Raw genomic sequence first — 13,143 nt, 5'->3', positions numbered from 1 at the left:
TATACTCTGCTTTAATTTGAACTAATGAATGTTACTATTTCAAAAGTATCCGATGCCATGGAAGAAACTCATATTGCACATCATTTCAACAGTGCTTTACTTTTAAAATCTGAGAATATTATTATGACTGTTGATGCGCTGTTTTCATCAGGAACCTGAAGTATCTTTTTTATCAGTACTGGAAAACAGTTAATCCCCCTTTTTTTAATGTGTGCTTCCTGTTGTTCTTTCCTAATTCACTTCCTGTGTTTGGTATACATTGCAATGAGTTTTGAGACTTTACCCCTCTTCGCATTACATAATTCTTCACCAACAGTGCAGGAAGTGACTACAGTAAGTGGCAGTTAGCTGCCTACAGTAACTGAGTCATATTGAGTTGAATAGCAATTAGCTGGACTGAATGTGGCACCTTTAGATGAGCCCTGACAAACACTGTTTGTTTAAGTGAGCTCTCAGTGCAACATAAGGCAACTTGAAGTGTAAAGAAGGCAGATGGCTGCTAGCACATCAGTTGCAGTCACAATCAAGCAGGGTATGTAGATCAGCACGTTTGTGCTATAGCTGTGATCAGTACCGGGCTGGAATTTGACATGTGTAGTGCAAAAATTTACTTTGAAAGATTTTTTTCAAATAAAAACATTAAACTCTGTTCTATTATTCTTGTTGTTGTTATTTGGTTTATTATTTGATTCGTGCATACATTTTATTTATGCAAGGGTTTTTGATACACCAGGGGTTGAGTGATATAGTGTAAAAATGGATGCTTTAAACTCTGTTTCACTCCCTGTTCACACAATTACAAATCAAATTTAGGTCAAATAGAGGCCAAACAAAAGATAAAGGACCGGTTTGATTCTTTAAACATTTATGTGAAGGATATTCTTCACATACTAGAATCTTTTTCTTGCATGGACTAAAATAGTTTGCAGACACTTGCTTTTATTGATATCTAAATAAGAAGATATAAAAAAACAAATCAATCTTAATAAAGAGCAATATCTGATCAGCTGCAGCGTCATCTACCATTGTGCAAAGAGTGGAGGCCAGAATAATGTCTGGCTGTTACAGCATATGTTCTCCAATATATGCCGAAAACATATGCTGTTCTTTGCACTTTGTTATTCCAGATGGATTTGGCAATATACACTCCTGGAATAAAAATGATTCTGACACTTTATATAAACACACACACACATATGTATATATAGATATAGATATAGATATATACACATATATACACATATATACACATATCATCCCCATGTAACACAGTTGAGGGGAGTTATGCCTTAGCAGAAATACTCAATGACACTATCTAAGTTCCAGTAATCCAGTAAAACAGTACTCATTTTCATCACACCATGACAATAATTTGACACAAATTATATTGGTTGTCTAATATTTTGGATATATTGCTGATAATATACTGGCTAAATTAAGTATTCAGTATCAACGGTGGAAAAGGCACTCAGCTAAAATATTCTTCCAAAAATGTCTTTACATGACAGATCAATCTGAAATGTGATGTCAGGGGCATATAAGTCTGTTTTACAAGCTTTTATAAGTCCTTTTGAATACAGAAGCATATGACATCTATGGAGAGTATAAAGATTTCAGGTTATTAAAGCCCTCGGGGTAAAAGCAGAGCCATCCAGAGCTCCACAGAGTTAGAGCTAAACAACAGCTACTCTGACACCGAGGGAGATCCTTAGTCACGACTGCATCAGTCTCCAGTTCTTGCAGAGTGAGAGGGCAAAGAGAGGACTCAAGTGAGTGGAAAAGGTGACACGGGGGCAGGAGGGAGGCCAGGGGGGAGGGAAGGAGAAAGGTGAAGAGGGAGCGAGTGCAGTTTATATGAGCGGCGCGTGCACCAACATTAACTCGCCCCATTAATGAAACGCTGGAGGGACTTCTCATGGGCAGCACTGAACACAGGAAGGAAGCAGAGAAGGAGAGGGCTAGAGCGGGGTGGACGAGGAGGAGGAGGAAAGTTGTGCATGCAGACGGACACAAGGTTTGATTCTATCCAGCCTTGTCACTGTTCCTGGCCTCATTGCCGGTTCAATCAGTAACAAACATTAGGAGTAAATTGAGTGGATAGATGATGCAGCTGCTTTCAGCCAGTCTGGGGCGAACAGAGCAATTACCACTGCTGGGCTGTGTTTAGCTGTGTGACGTCCACACCAACACTGTATGACTGAAGACAGGGCAGCGGGTGGAAGGAAGAGTATTGGGTGCATTTCTTTCTACACATCTGATTCGATATGTGTAATGGCAAGAAACAACATGAGTGCCTTCATTTATCCACACAGGAAAGTGTTCTTCTCAGTGACTCAGGAGTGCATGCCCTTTCATATGTAACACGGTACACTTGATAAGTTGGGATGCAGCTCACGCACTGACTGTAATAATGTCACTGAAGATCAAATCGTGGAATTTCTGGGGGGGGGGGGGGGGCACAATTCAGAGACAAAGGCTTCTGAACCTTAGCCATAGTCCCCATGTAGAGAGTTATTTTACATGTCCCAACCATTAATTAATGACATGGATGTCAGCTGTCTTCCTCCAGGACAGAAACTGAAACTGTATGGTTGGGAAAGTCAGCATGTGGGACTTGACAAGAAGACCAATGAATTTAATGTAAGACTGCTTTAATTTCCCAAAACTGCTGCCTAACGGCCATTTTAATAGCCCAAGATGAGTGGTGAACCTTACAGGCAGAGACAGAGGCTGAAAATTTAAGACACATGTGAGAAGCGCCATCTTGTGGTACTTTTTATCAATTACCCCTGTAAATTACTGGCTAAAGGAAGAAAAATAGAAAAGACAGCAACAGCTTCATTTAATCATATACATATAATATAATAATACATATATTATAATAAATTTGGTCCTAGAGTTGATCACAACTTGCATTTCAGCAGATAAGAGGAAAAGCTGTCTGCTTTCTTTACAATTTTCCTCATTTATCCCCACCTCAACTCCTTTACCTGAAGTCCTGTCCTGATTTTCTCATTGCTGATTGGTTCCTGAGTTTCTTTGTTCCTTAACTGAATTCACCACAGGCATTATATAAATAAGGAGTGCATCCCTTCCTGTTCCTTTTCACTCCTAGGTGGGGCAGCAACTGAGGTGTGTTTATATCCTTGGTTTCTTTAGTTAATTAAACCTGTTTTTGAAGAAAACAGGTCTCACTTTGTTTTCTCTTTCAGTCTAGCAGTCCATGTGTGACTTTCTCTTAACTTTGAAATAACTTCCTGATTAACACTACTAGTTAGTCATATTTCTCAAAAAGACTCATGTTTCAAATGCAATTTGTAATATATATTTTTGGGCATGTTGTCCGACACTGTCCTATCAAACATCGGCTAAGGCTGGAAAGCTGGGAGAAAAGCATAAAGAAGACTTGTAGAAAATGGCCTCAGGGTGGATTTGGAAGCAAGCTTCCATATTGGCCTTATGGAATAAGGGTTGTTCTCTTTGCAACCCAGTGAGCTAAAGTGGTATCAGTGGAATGCGTTTTTAATTACTTTGTTATTAGTTGGACATGGGGATACTTAGGCTTCCTCCTTTTTTAAATAGAAAGTTGTTACTTTGTTGCATATTGTTTGTTTTACAGCACAACACAATGTCATTGTTGCGTCAAGTGTAAAACAATATTGAGCAGAACTGAGTATATGCATCAGAAAAGCCAAAATGGGATGTTTCTCATCTGGGGATGGAGGGACAGAGGAGGCTTACTCTGTGGTCATATATATATATATATATATATATATATATATATATATATATATATATATATATATATATATATATATATATATATATATATGTGTGTGTGTGTGTGTGTGTGTGTGTGTGTGTGTGTGTGTGTGTGTGTGTGTATACACACACATATACATATAGAACATCTATGTACACAAAGCACTTGAAACAGATGGGCTACAGCAGTAGAAGACTAGACTGGGTGCCACTAAGAACAAGGAGACTGAAGCTAACCCTTACCAAATTAGATACAATACAGTAGAAGATTGGGGTTGCCTTATCTGAGTCTGGATATCTGTTGACATTCAGATAGTAGCATCAGAATTTGGTATAAGCACAATCAATCCCAGTGTGGTGGTGTGGGTAGAATTGGCACATCTTGAGGCCCATTCTACCAACTGAGCATTCTTTAAACTCCACAGCCTGAGTATTGTTGGTGACAATGTACATATTTATGACATTAGTGCATCCATCTTCCTATTTACTGATTCTGCTTCCAGCAGGATAACGCACCATATCACAAAGCTCAAGTCATTGAACATTGTACTCAAACTGCCTCCAGTCACCAGATCTAAATCCTATAGAGCAGCTTTCAGATGTGGTGCATTGAGAGATTTCCCGAGAAATGCCTAGAAATCTGCATCTGTGCGATACTGTCTTGTCAATATGGATCAAAAACTCTGATGAATGTTTCCATTACCTTGTTGAATCTATGCCACAAAGAATTAAGGCAACTCTGAAAGCAAAAGGGGCTCCAGTGAATGCATATCCCTAATTACAAGCTAAATGTGTGTGAGCAAAGATAAAACCCTGCTATATTATATACACCAAACCACTCCACTAGATGGCAGTGGTGTGTTTTTAAAAAAAAAAAATTTTTTGGTGATCTACAGAATGACACCGAACCCCACACCTGCCTTGTCTGGGATGTGCTGACAAGGCAGGTGTTGACTGTTCCACGATGGAAACAGTCTACGCTGGATTTTTTTCATGGTACTCCAAAGAGCCCTGCCACTTGAAAAAGACTAGAATCCCACAAAAATGGGACACATTAAATTCTCTAATAAAAATCATACAGCGGATGCTCCAAAATTCCCACCATCCTGTATTCATTGTATCACTCAGCAGTGATGATCCAAACCATATGAGGGGTTCAGTGGATCTGCAGAAACCCAGCAAGGAGGCAGGCCACCCACAGCCATTACTTGCTGCGCTCTTTTCGTCTTTCCTCCCCTCCTAGGTCACGCAGCATTCCTTCGTTGCCCTGGGGATCTCCGTTGAAGAAGCCAACATCATTCACGAAGACTCAGATACTGCAGCATATGCTACCTCCATTTCCCCCTCAACCATCAAAAGGGAACATTAAAAATAAAGCTGTGACAGACAGATGGGCAGACTCGCATAACTTTGTCATTACCTCTCAGTGTCAGGGGGTGAATGAGTGCAGGAAAGGAGGAAAAGCAGAGCAGATGTCCTGATCTGACACAGTATTAATATAGATTAGGCTCTACTCGCTCCTAGTGTGCCATTTCTAAAGACTGGGTGGTGTTACATGAACATTGTTGTCCCTGCGCTTGACAGATATTGTATATATGTCCACATTTTTAAAAAAAAATTTATTGAATGTTTTCAGTCTCGCTGCTTGTGGCTGTCTGTGTTTGATCGTAGATTAGCAATGAAAGGACAGACATGTATGTCATAGTTTTGTTTATTGAACTTGATATATTGCCCAAGGGCAGACCACCTTCACTCCCACTCTTTCCTTCGTCTCTCAGTATTATTCTAACCGCAGCTGTACAGCGAAACATAAGCATTCATTGATAAACCCAGACAGTCAACAAAATAAGGAATGACAGTGCTGGCGAGGCAAATTGCTTCATGTATTCGGATTTGCTAGATACATATAATTATAGGCACTGGATAATAATTTGTAGCTTTGTTGTGGGGAACTTTTGCCTTCTGCTGGATTTACACTACAGAAAGAACAGTTTAGGGTCACTTCAAAAGAACAATGAGATAAGAAATAAGTGTGTCATTTCAATGGGCCATGTCCCAAAACCACACAGAGCAGCCGATAGAAAGAAAAAGGAGAATAAGTATCTCCAAGCTGTGCCCCATTAAAGGCTAAATGAAATTATACAAAGTAAAACATATTGGACCCCAACGGGCAACAAAAAGGTTACATCCAAAGGTTCATCTTTTAATTAATAGTATATAAGGAAACACTGCTGTCTTTAGAAAAACTTAATGTTTTATAAAGAAAAGGCTATTAAAAAACAAGCGCTTTTCATGATTTTTATTATTTAGTGTGGTGTAAAAAGGTTTTGTGAGGTCATATAAGTGCCCTCCGTCTAGTGCTGCAGGGCATGGATCATTTCCCGACTCTGGAAATTGAGTCAGAGTCAAACTGTGTCCTGCCCTGGCTTATTACTGGCTGAGAGGATCGCCCATCCCAGCAGCATAAATATTTATACAGAGGGGGAACGACATCACTTATTCACAACACATTCATTCACTTAAGGCAGAGCTACTTGCAAAGTTAACTCAGAGTGATCAGCTCTATTTGCCAAAGGACCATCACCTTTTCTTCTAGGTGTTTGCTGAGACAACCTTTTGAGAAGAAGTTTTTAAACTAACTCAGAATACACAATGAACGTTTTGATTTCAGTTTTGGGGGTGATTCTCGCTTTCTGTCAGATTGGGAGGAATCCTGTTAGTGGTGAGTAGATGTTTTCCATTTTTTCCATATGTTGAACAAAATGTCCTATGCTTTAAAAATCATAGCAGAAATGTTGGTAAAATGATCACTGTGAAAGAAGGATTTTGACAAAACCCCAATCCATTTTTCTCCTGTTTTCCATGTACATTTTTGTAAATTCGAAATAAGCTATTTACTACTGATATGTGTTAAAAAAAAAACCCTGACATATGTAATATATAGTGTTCTAGATGGTATAATATTTTTAAAAAGACAAAGATTTGTGACAAGACTTATGAAGTGTGATTGACAATCGTTCATAATAACACGATACACTTCCTAAGTGTTTCTGTAACAAAGATAAATATTCCTATAATAATTAACATCTGTTATGGCACCATCTCCAGCTGGGATGTGCTGGCTGCAGCAGAGTCAAGATCAAAGGTGCGACATGGTGCTGATGAGAGGGGTGACCAGGGAGGAGTGCTGTGCCGGGGGACGCCTGGACACAGCGTGGTCCAACACCAGCCTGCCCATGAATGAAGTCAGCCTGCTGGGCTTCCTGGGTATTGTCTCCTGTAAACCATGCAAAGGTAAACAAACCATTAAGAAAGTAATGAGTTGCATCTGCCAAGTATAAGAAGCAAGTTGCATGTACTGCTCTTAGTCACTGCCATTAACTGTAAAAAGATGCTGCCTAATTCTTAACAGTCATATTCTTTCGAATATTTACTGCGCTTGGTCTGCTACTGTAGTTAGTTTAAGGTGAGTACATGGAATAACAGCTGATACCCTAGATATAATTTGCGCACTTAAAAACAAAGCTTAAATATCATTGGGTTTCGATTAATACACTGGGGATTCCATTGCATAATGTAACAATTGTGTCTCTTGGAGAGAGAAGGTCCATTTGAGTCATTTGTGAGATATTTACACAATGAGTTCCCAGTGCAGCTTTCTAACAAATTGCAGACGAGGATCAAGGAGAGGCATTATACAAAACTCCAGCTGTCCTGAGAAGCTTCCTGCCATGGAATTTCTGCAAGGTTCATTCAGGTTCGCTTGCAGATAAATTCTGTTTTCATAAGCAGAACTTGCATGTGAACAATGTTTTTTTCTTTTCTTTCCATGTTTAATAAGTTCCACTAAAAAGACAAGACTAGCTACTGGCATTTTTGGATACACTCAGCCCCATATTTGCCTTGGTGTGTCACATGGGTCATCATGGAGAAGTTGAGATGTGAATTCTGTTTAGATAAATTTTAAATAAGCAAAAAGAACACAGTTAAAGCTTTGTTAAAATGCCTCTTGCATAAAAATAAACCGCTGTAACTCATGGGAAATTAATGAGGCTGGTGGAAACCAAAGCTAGTTAAAAAGGAGTCCTGTTTTCTTTCACAAACAGGAAAATGTTTTCCTGCATTCTGAAATTTGCCCAGACACCTGGGAATCATAATGTCCTGCGCTATTTTGATAGTTTGGATTTCTGTAGGAGGAAAACATCAATATTTTCAACCATGTTGTGTCATGCCAAATAAATAACAAGCAATAGCTAGCAACTCTGGACATTAGTGGCATATGCAGAGGACATGAAGAGAAGGTGTACAGACAGCAAGACAGAAAGGGAGAGATTGAAATCAACCATAGAAACAGACCAGGGGAGTCGAGCAATGAAAACACAGCTTTGAAATAAAACAGGATATTAAAGTACTGTTGGAGACAGGAAATAAGTTCCCGATTGTTTACAGAATCCTCGGGACTCGGAGCTCATCAGGAATCATCTCCACAGACTCAGAAACCCGGGAAGAGACCTGTATGCACTGTCTCATGTTGATTTTGCGCTAGGATTACAGATCGTCCTGTGCTTTGACATTATGAGGTGTCGGAATAGCCTGTAGCTTCCTCGTTTTTCAGCCCGTAAACTTTCCTGACAGCTTTTTGAACTCCTTCCTCACAGCCTCCGCACAGTCTGTGTGCAGCCATACACAGATCTGTTATGAAAACACGCCAGCCTCACATTCCATCGGGCGAGACACCTCTGTGTGTAACGGTCAATAAAGAGATGTGATTATTATAAATATTGTGCAAGGTGGGAATTGTGTTGTGATCTGGGAAAAAACCCAGGTTTCCAGCTTGTTTTGTATGAAAACGCAGGTGAATCACCTGATGTCTGCAGTCTTGTTAATACGGTAACATTACACTGTGCTTTTGTAGAGACATGTGAGGGAGTCAGATGTGGTCCCGGGAAAGTTTGCAAGATGAAGACAGGAAGGCCTCAGTGTGTTTGCTCTCCAGACTGCTCTCACATTACCCGGAGGCATCCTGTGTGTGGCAGCGATGGGAAGACATATAAGGATGAGTGTTCTCTGCTTATGGCGCGCTGTATGGGACACCCAGACCTTGAGGTCATGTACCACGGAGAGTGCAGAAGTAAGTTCATCCTTCCCTGGAAGCTAAGCTGTTTTGTTCTTAAGCATTCCAACAATTCTGTTGCCCTAATGCCTTTTATTTTTCTTTATTTCCCCAGAGTCGTGCTCCAGTGTTGTGTGTCCAGGAACTCACACCTGTGTGACCGACCAGACCAACAGTGCTCACTGCGTCATGTGCCGTACTGCACCTTGCCCAATACCCATGCCGTCTGAGCACCGTATCTGTGGTAATGACAACGTCACTTACCCAAGCGCCTGCCACCTCCGCCGGGCTACCTGCTTCCTCGGCCGCTCCATAGGAGTCCGCCACTATGGGCACTGCAACAGTAAGATTGCTCAAACACCTGCCAGCTTCTACTTTTTACCTGTCTTTACATTGCTGTGACATTGTTTGCTACAATAAAGTCATTTATGGCTCTTTTTTTGTTTGTTGCAGGTCCATCTCGGAAATTTCACATCTTGGATGGCAGTGAGGAAAACGCAGTCTAGATGGTCGATTCCTGACGCAGCCCCTTTTTGTAGGATATGACCCGATCAAAAAACATTTTTGCTCCACTAGCTTCCCATAAGGAACTTTTTTTTTGACAATCACTCCCCCCTCCCCCCTTTCTACATATTAATGGTAGATGTGATATGAGACACCTCTGTTGGAAGAGAGGTGTTTAATAACACACACATGCCTCTAAAAAGCTATTTTTTGTTAACTATGTTTCAGTTTGGAAAGTGGAGGCAGATGAATGCGTTTGTCATGAGACAGATATATCTCATGAGCTCTTTGGGAGATGTGTGCATATTGTAAATAGAATACCAGTACTATTTATTGGAGAAGGTATTAAAACTCTATTTATGTTTTTTAGCCTGGTAAAAAAAAAAAAAAAAAATGAAAGTAAAAGAAAAAACAAAAATAGTATACTCTATGAAAGCTCTTTGTGGCGGGTCGTGGCCTGCGATGCTGTGCAGGGAAGGTGGACACACCTGCATGGCATGGCAGGCCACGCCCTGCCACACTCATGCAAAAAAAAAAAAAGTATTTATTGTTTGTTTTTTAATGTACATATATATGTATATATATATATGAAGTCACTGGGTTTGGCATTTTACAAATATTTTACAGTTTTAAAGACTCCATTCCCCACAAACAAACATTTTCCCTCAAGTTAATGGAAAGCAAAGCTAATTTTTTCGAAAGCTGATGCTATTTTGTCGTCTGTTGATGTGGGTTCAATTCACCACAAACAACAACGTGGCAACTACAAGTTCAGCTGCATATACTTCATTTAGGGTGGTGAGGACGGGGTTCAGTCTAAACAAATCTGTATAGTCTCTATTCCCCCCTACACATGTTTACTCTGAATCCCAGGCCAAACTCTTGGCCACCCGCTGATCACCGAAATTAACAGTTTTGTTGTGTTTCTGGGAGTCTCACAAGGCTGTTGGTACAACCCAGAGCCCTCTACAATACCTCCTCTGTTGAATGCTTTTTTTTGTTTTGTAAAATGTTTTTTGTACGTCATGCAAGTTAGTTCTGATGCTGTTTTGCTGCTTTGATTTGTTTTGAATTTTTTTGTTTTTTGTTTAAATAACTTACAGGACAGACACATGTAATTAGCAGCGCCTGACTTAAAGGAAAAGTAAATTTGTCTGGGAATGAAGTACAATTTGGACCAATTGAAAATACCTGATTATATTGCCATCAGAGTCAATCTGCAGAGTCAAGTAGTCAAGTGATCCAATTCAACATATTAAACTCAAAGCAGATGCCTGGATACTCTAAACAGCCTTAATAGTGTACTTTGAAACATGTTATCTTTCCTTCTGTAAATAACAATCTCAAGTGTACCACCTACCCGTGTACCTACTGTGAACTTTGAATGACAAATGCATTAACATATTTTTGTACTGCCGTTGTAAAACAACTTAAAGTTTCATGTGTCACAGTGCGTCTTCTTTCTTTAAAAATCAAAATGTTCTTTTCCCAGCTGCCTTGTTATACCTTGTTATTGCCTCAATTGTAATTTAATAACAATACTTTACGCATGTGAAACAGCATCTGACATGTATTTGATGATATATAAATTTTTCTTAACTGTGTCACCGTCTTAATCACTTCAGCCAAATGAGATCATACTTGCACCCTTAAACAGAACTCATCAGCTGGGGTTTAGGGTGGTGGATCAGGCTCCAGCAGCCAGACAGAGGCTGTCAGTTTATGTGTGCTGTGGTTAAACCTCGTCTTCTGTGCGTGCAGTGGGTGAGTTGCCTTTCTGACATCCCTCGCAAGGCCACATGCGAGAGGAAAGAGAATGAAATCCAGCCTGTCCAGCTTTCCTCCCGTCTCCTCAGGGATATCCCCCGTCCTAGAAAAGGCGGGACGGGTCAGGGGGATGAAGGGTAAAGGAGCTAAGGATTGAATGTTTCGAAGCGCTGAGGCCTTGATACTGACTCACTTTCCTGTATAAAGTACCTCCCTTGTTTTTCTGTTTCTAGCCTTCCTCTTCTGAATCCTGCACTCCGCCATGCAGCAGCATCTGGTTCAACTTTAGGCAGATGTTTATATTCCTGTCCAAGTACCCTTTTATTACACTGGGAATGGAATTAGATGTTTTGTTAGTCCAAACAGGGCAAATAATAATGCCACAGCAAAGCTGTTGCTGTGCCCACTCGTAAAATGTGTTGCTTTTTCAGAAATGTACATTTTAACATCGTTAGTATACTGTGTATAAAAAAGACCCAAACTAATTCAAATAATTTGACTCTGGCATTCTTGCATACACATATTGGTCAGCTTTTGTCATCGAGCAAACAGCCATGATCTCACTATGGTTTACTAGAGTTTTATAGACAAAAGAGGTAGCTAGTGTAGCTACTAAGCCAGTTTAGTTTTCCATTATTAATGTGGAATTCACGTTGCCGTAGCCAAAGTAAAGTAAAGTCTATCCCCAGCTCTGTATGGTGTCAAAAAATTAGAAAATATTCTTAATACTGTCATCCCAGGTGAAAAATTCTGCCTTCTACTTGCGAAGAAAGTTGGAGTGGAGCTGAAACAGCTTGCATTTTCTATATGTTAATATATTATAACTTTTAACCAACTAGTAACATATTTGTGTAATAAATATTTTTTAAAAATTCCCACACCTTTGCCATCTATATTATTTACCCCACCAAACTAGTCTCTTTTTTTAAAGTTTAAAATATGGCACCCCCACAAGAATTTGTAATGAATGTCTACCGCAATAAAGAATTTGCCACACTTTTGAGGTACATATGTTGACATACCTGTGGTCTCCCCGTAAAATACACAAGTGGAAAACACAGCGAGAGAGGAGTTTTGGTTCACGTGTGCTGACTAACTACGCTCATTTAGGTACATTTTGTTTAAAACAAATTTTAAAAAAATGTTGTTGTCATTATGACTGTGTAACATCTTCACCAGGAACAGCCTGGACATCATTACCACGTAGGCCTCCAGCTGATGTTGGATATGATGGGCCTGTGTCATAGCAGTGGTGGTAATAACATAACCACAGAGTAAACCTATGAGCCATTTCAGAGCAATTCTAATTACATCTATCGCTGACCTCAGGAATGCTGTTTCCACTTTGCTCCATATTTCATTCCTTTTACTACATGTTATGGTTTGTGGTGTATCCAAAGAGGTGTTAGCCTTGCTTCCCCTGGAACACGGTTTTGTGTGTGTGTGGGTGGGTGTATGTTAGTGTGTGTGGGTGTGAGTATGGATTCATCTCTGCTGTTGAAGCTCACCTGTTATGACCAAGGGAAAAGTCATACACGTTACATCAGAGTCCCTTGGTGAGTTGTTTATATCCCTCCAAACACATGCGGCTGTAATGTGACGCCCACACTGAAATTTGAAGGATGCGTCATTATCCTGTTCTGATATGTCGAGCTTCTTTCTCAACGACGTCCACATGGTATCATTTCCTCCAACTTGCATTACTACTTCCAGTAACAGCCAACATTTAGATCTGAAACAATGTTGTGATGAAACCCAGTGCTGTGGAGTGTTTTGGAGACCACCCACTCTCTGGATTGCGCCACTGGATTGTAAACATCTCCATCCCACAGCTGAAACTAATAGATATCAGATCCATCACTCCATCAGAAAATATCTGCCTCACACATTATTTCCCAGAGTTGTTCTGTTACATGACGAGTCTTTCAAATTTCCACATGTGCGCAATATTTTACGTCTGACAATAGTTTATTATGCTGACACAATAGCCAGTGCAT

The 13,143-nt window shown here is 40.0% G+C and overlaps 1 protein-coding gene across 1 annotated transcript; it reads left to right on the top strand.

Annotated features, from left to right (window-relative positions):
- The first annotated feature begins 6,274 nt into the window (after positions 1-6,274).
- On the top strand, positions 6,275-9,797 carry fstl3 (follistatin-like 3 (secreted glycoprotein)). The gene is made up of 5 exons (XM_085399126.1): positions 6,275-6,484; positions 6,871-7,056; positions 8,678-8,893; positions 8,991-9,218; positions 9,329-9,797. The coding sequence occupies exons 1-5, from the start codon at positions 6,415-6,417 to the stop codon at positions 9,379-9,381; spliced, it is 753 nt and encodes a 250-aa protein (XP_085255252.1). The 5' UTR covers positions 6,275-6,414; the 3' UTR covers positions 9,382-9,797.
- The last annotated feature ends 3,346 nt before the right edge of the window (positions 9,798-13,143 follow it).

The sequence above is a fragment of the Rhamphochromis longiceps genome, linkage group LG23 (genome assembly GCF_057381845.1).
Source record: "Rhamphochromis longiceps isolate RC_006_pf linkage group LG23, R_longiceps_female_GT1.1, whole genome shotgun sequence".
NCBI classification, from domain to species: domain Eukaryota; kingdom Metazoa; phylum Chordata; class Actinopteri; order Cichliformes; family Cichlidae; genus Rhamphochromis; species Rhamphochromis longiceps.
The sequence above is the reverse complement of the archived record's forward strand: the minus strand, read 5'-3'. Positions and strand labels throughout refer to the sequence as shown.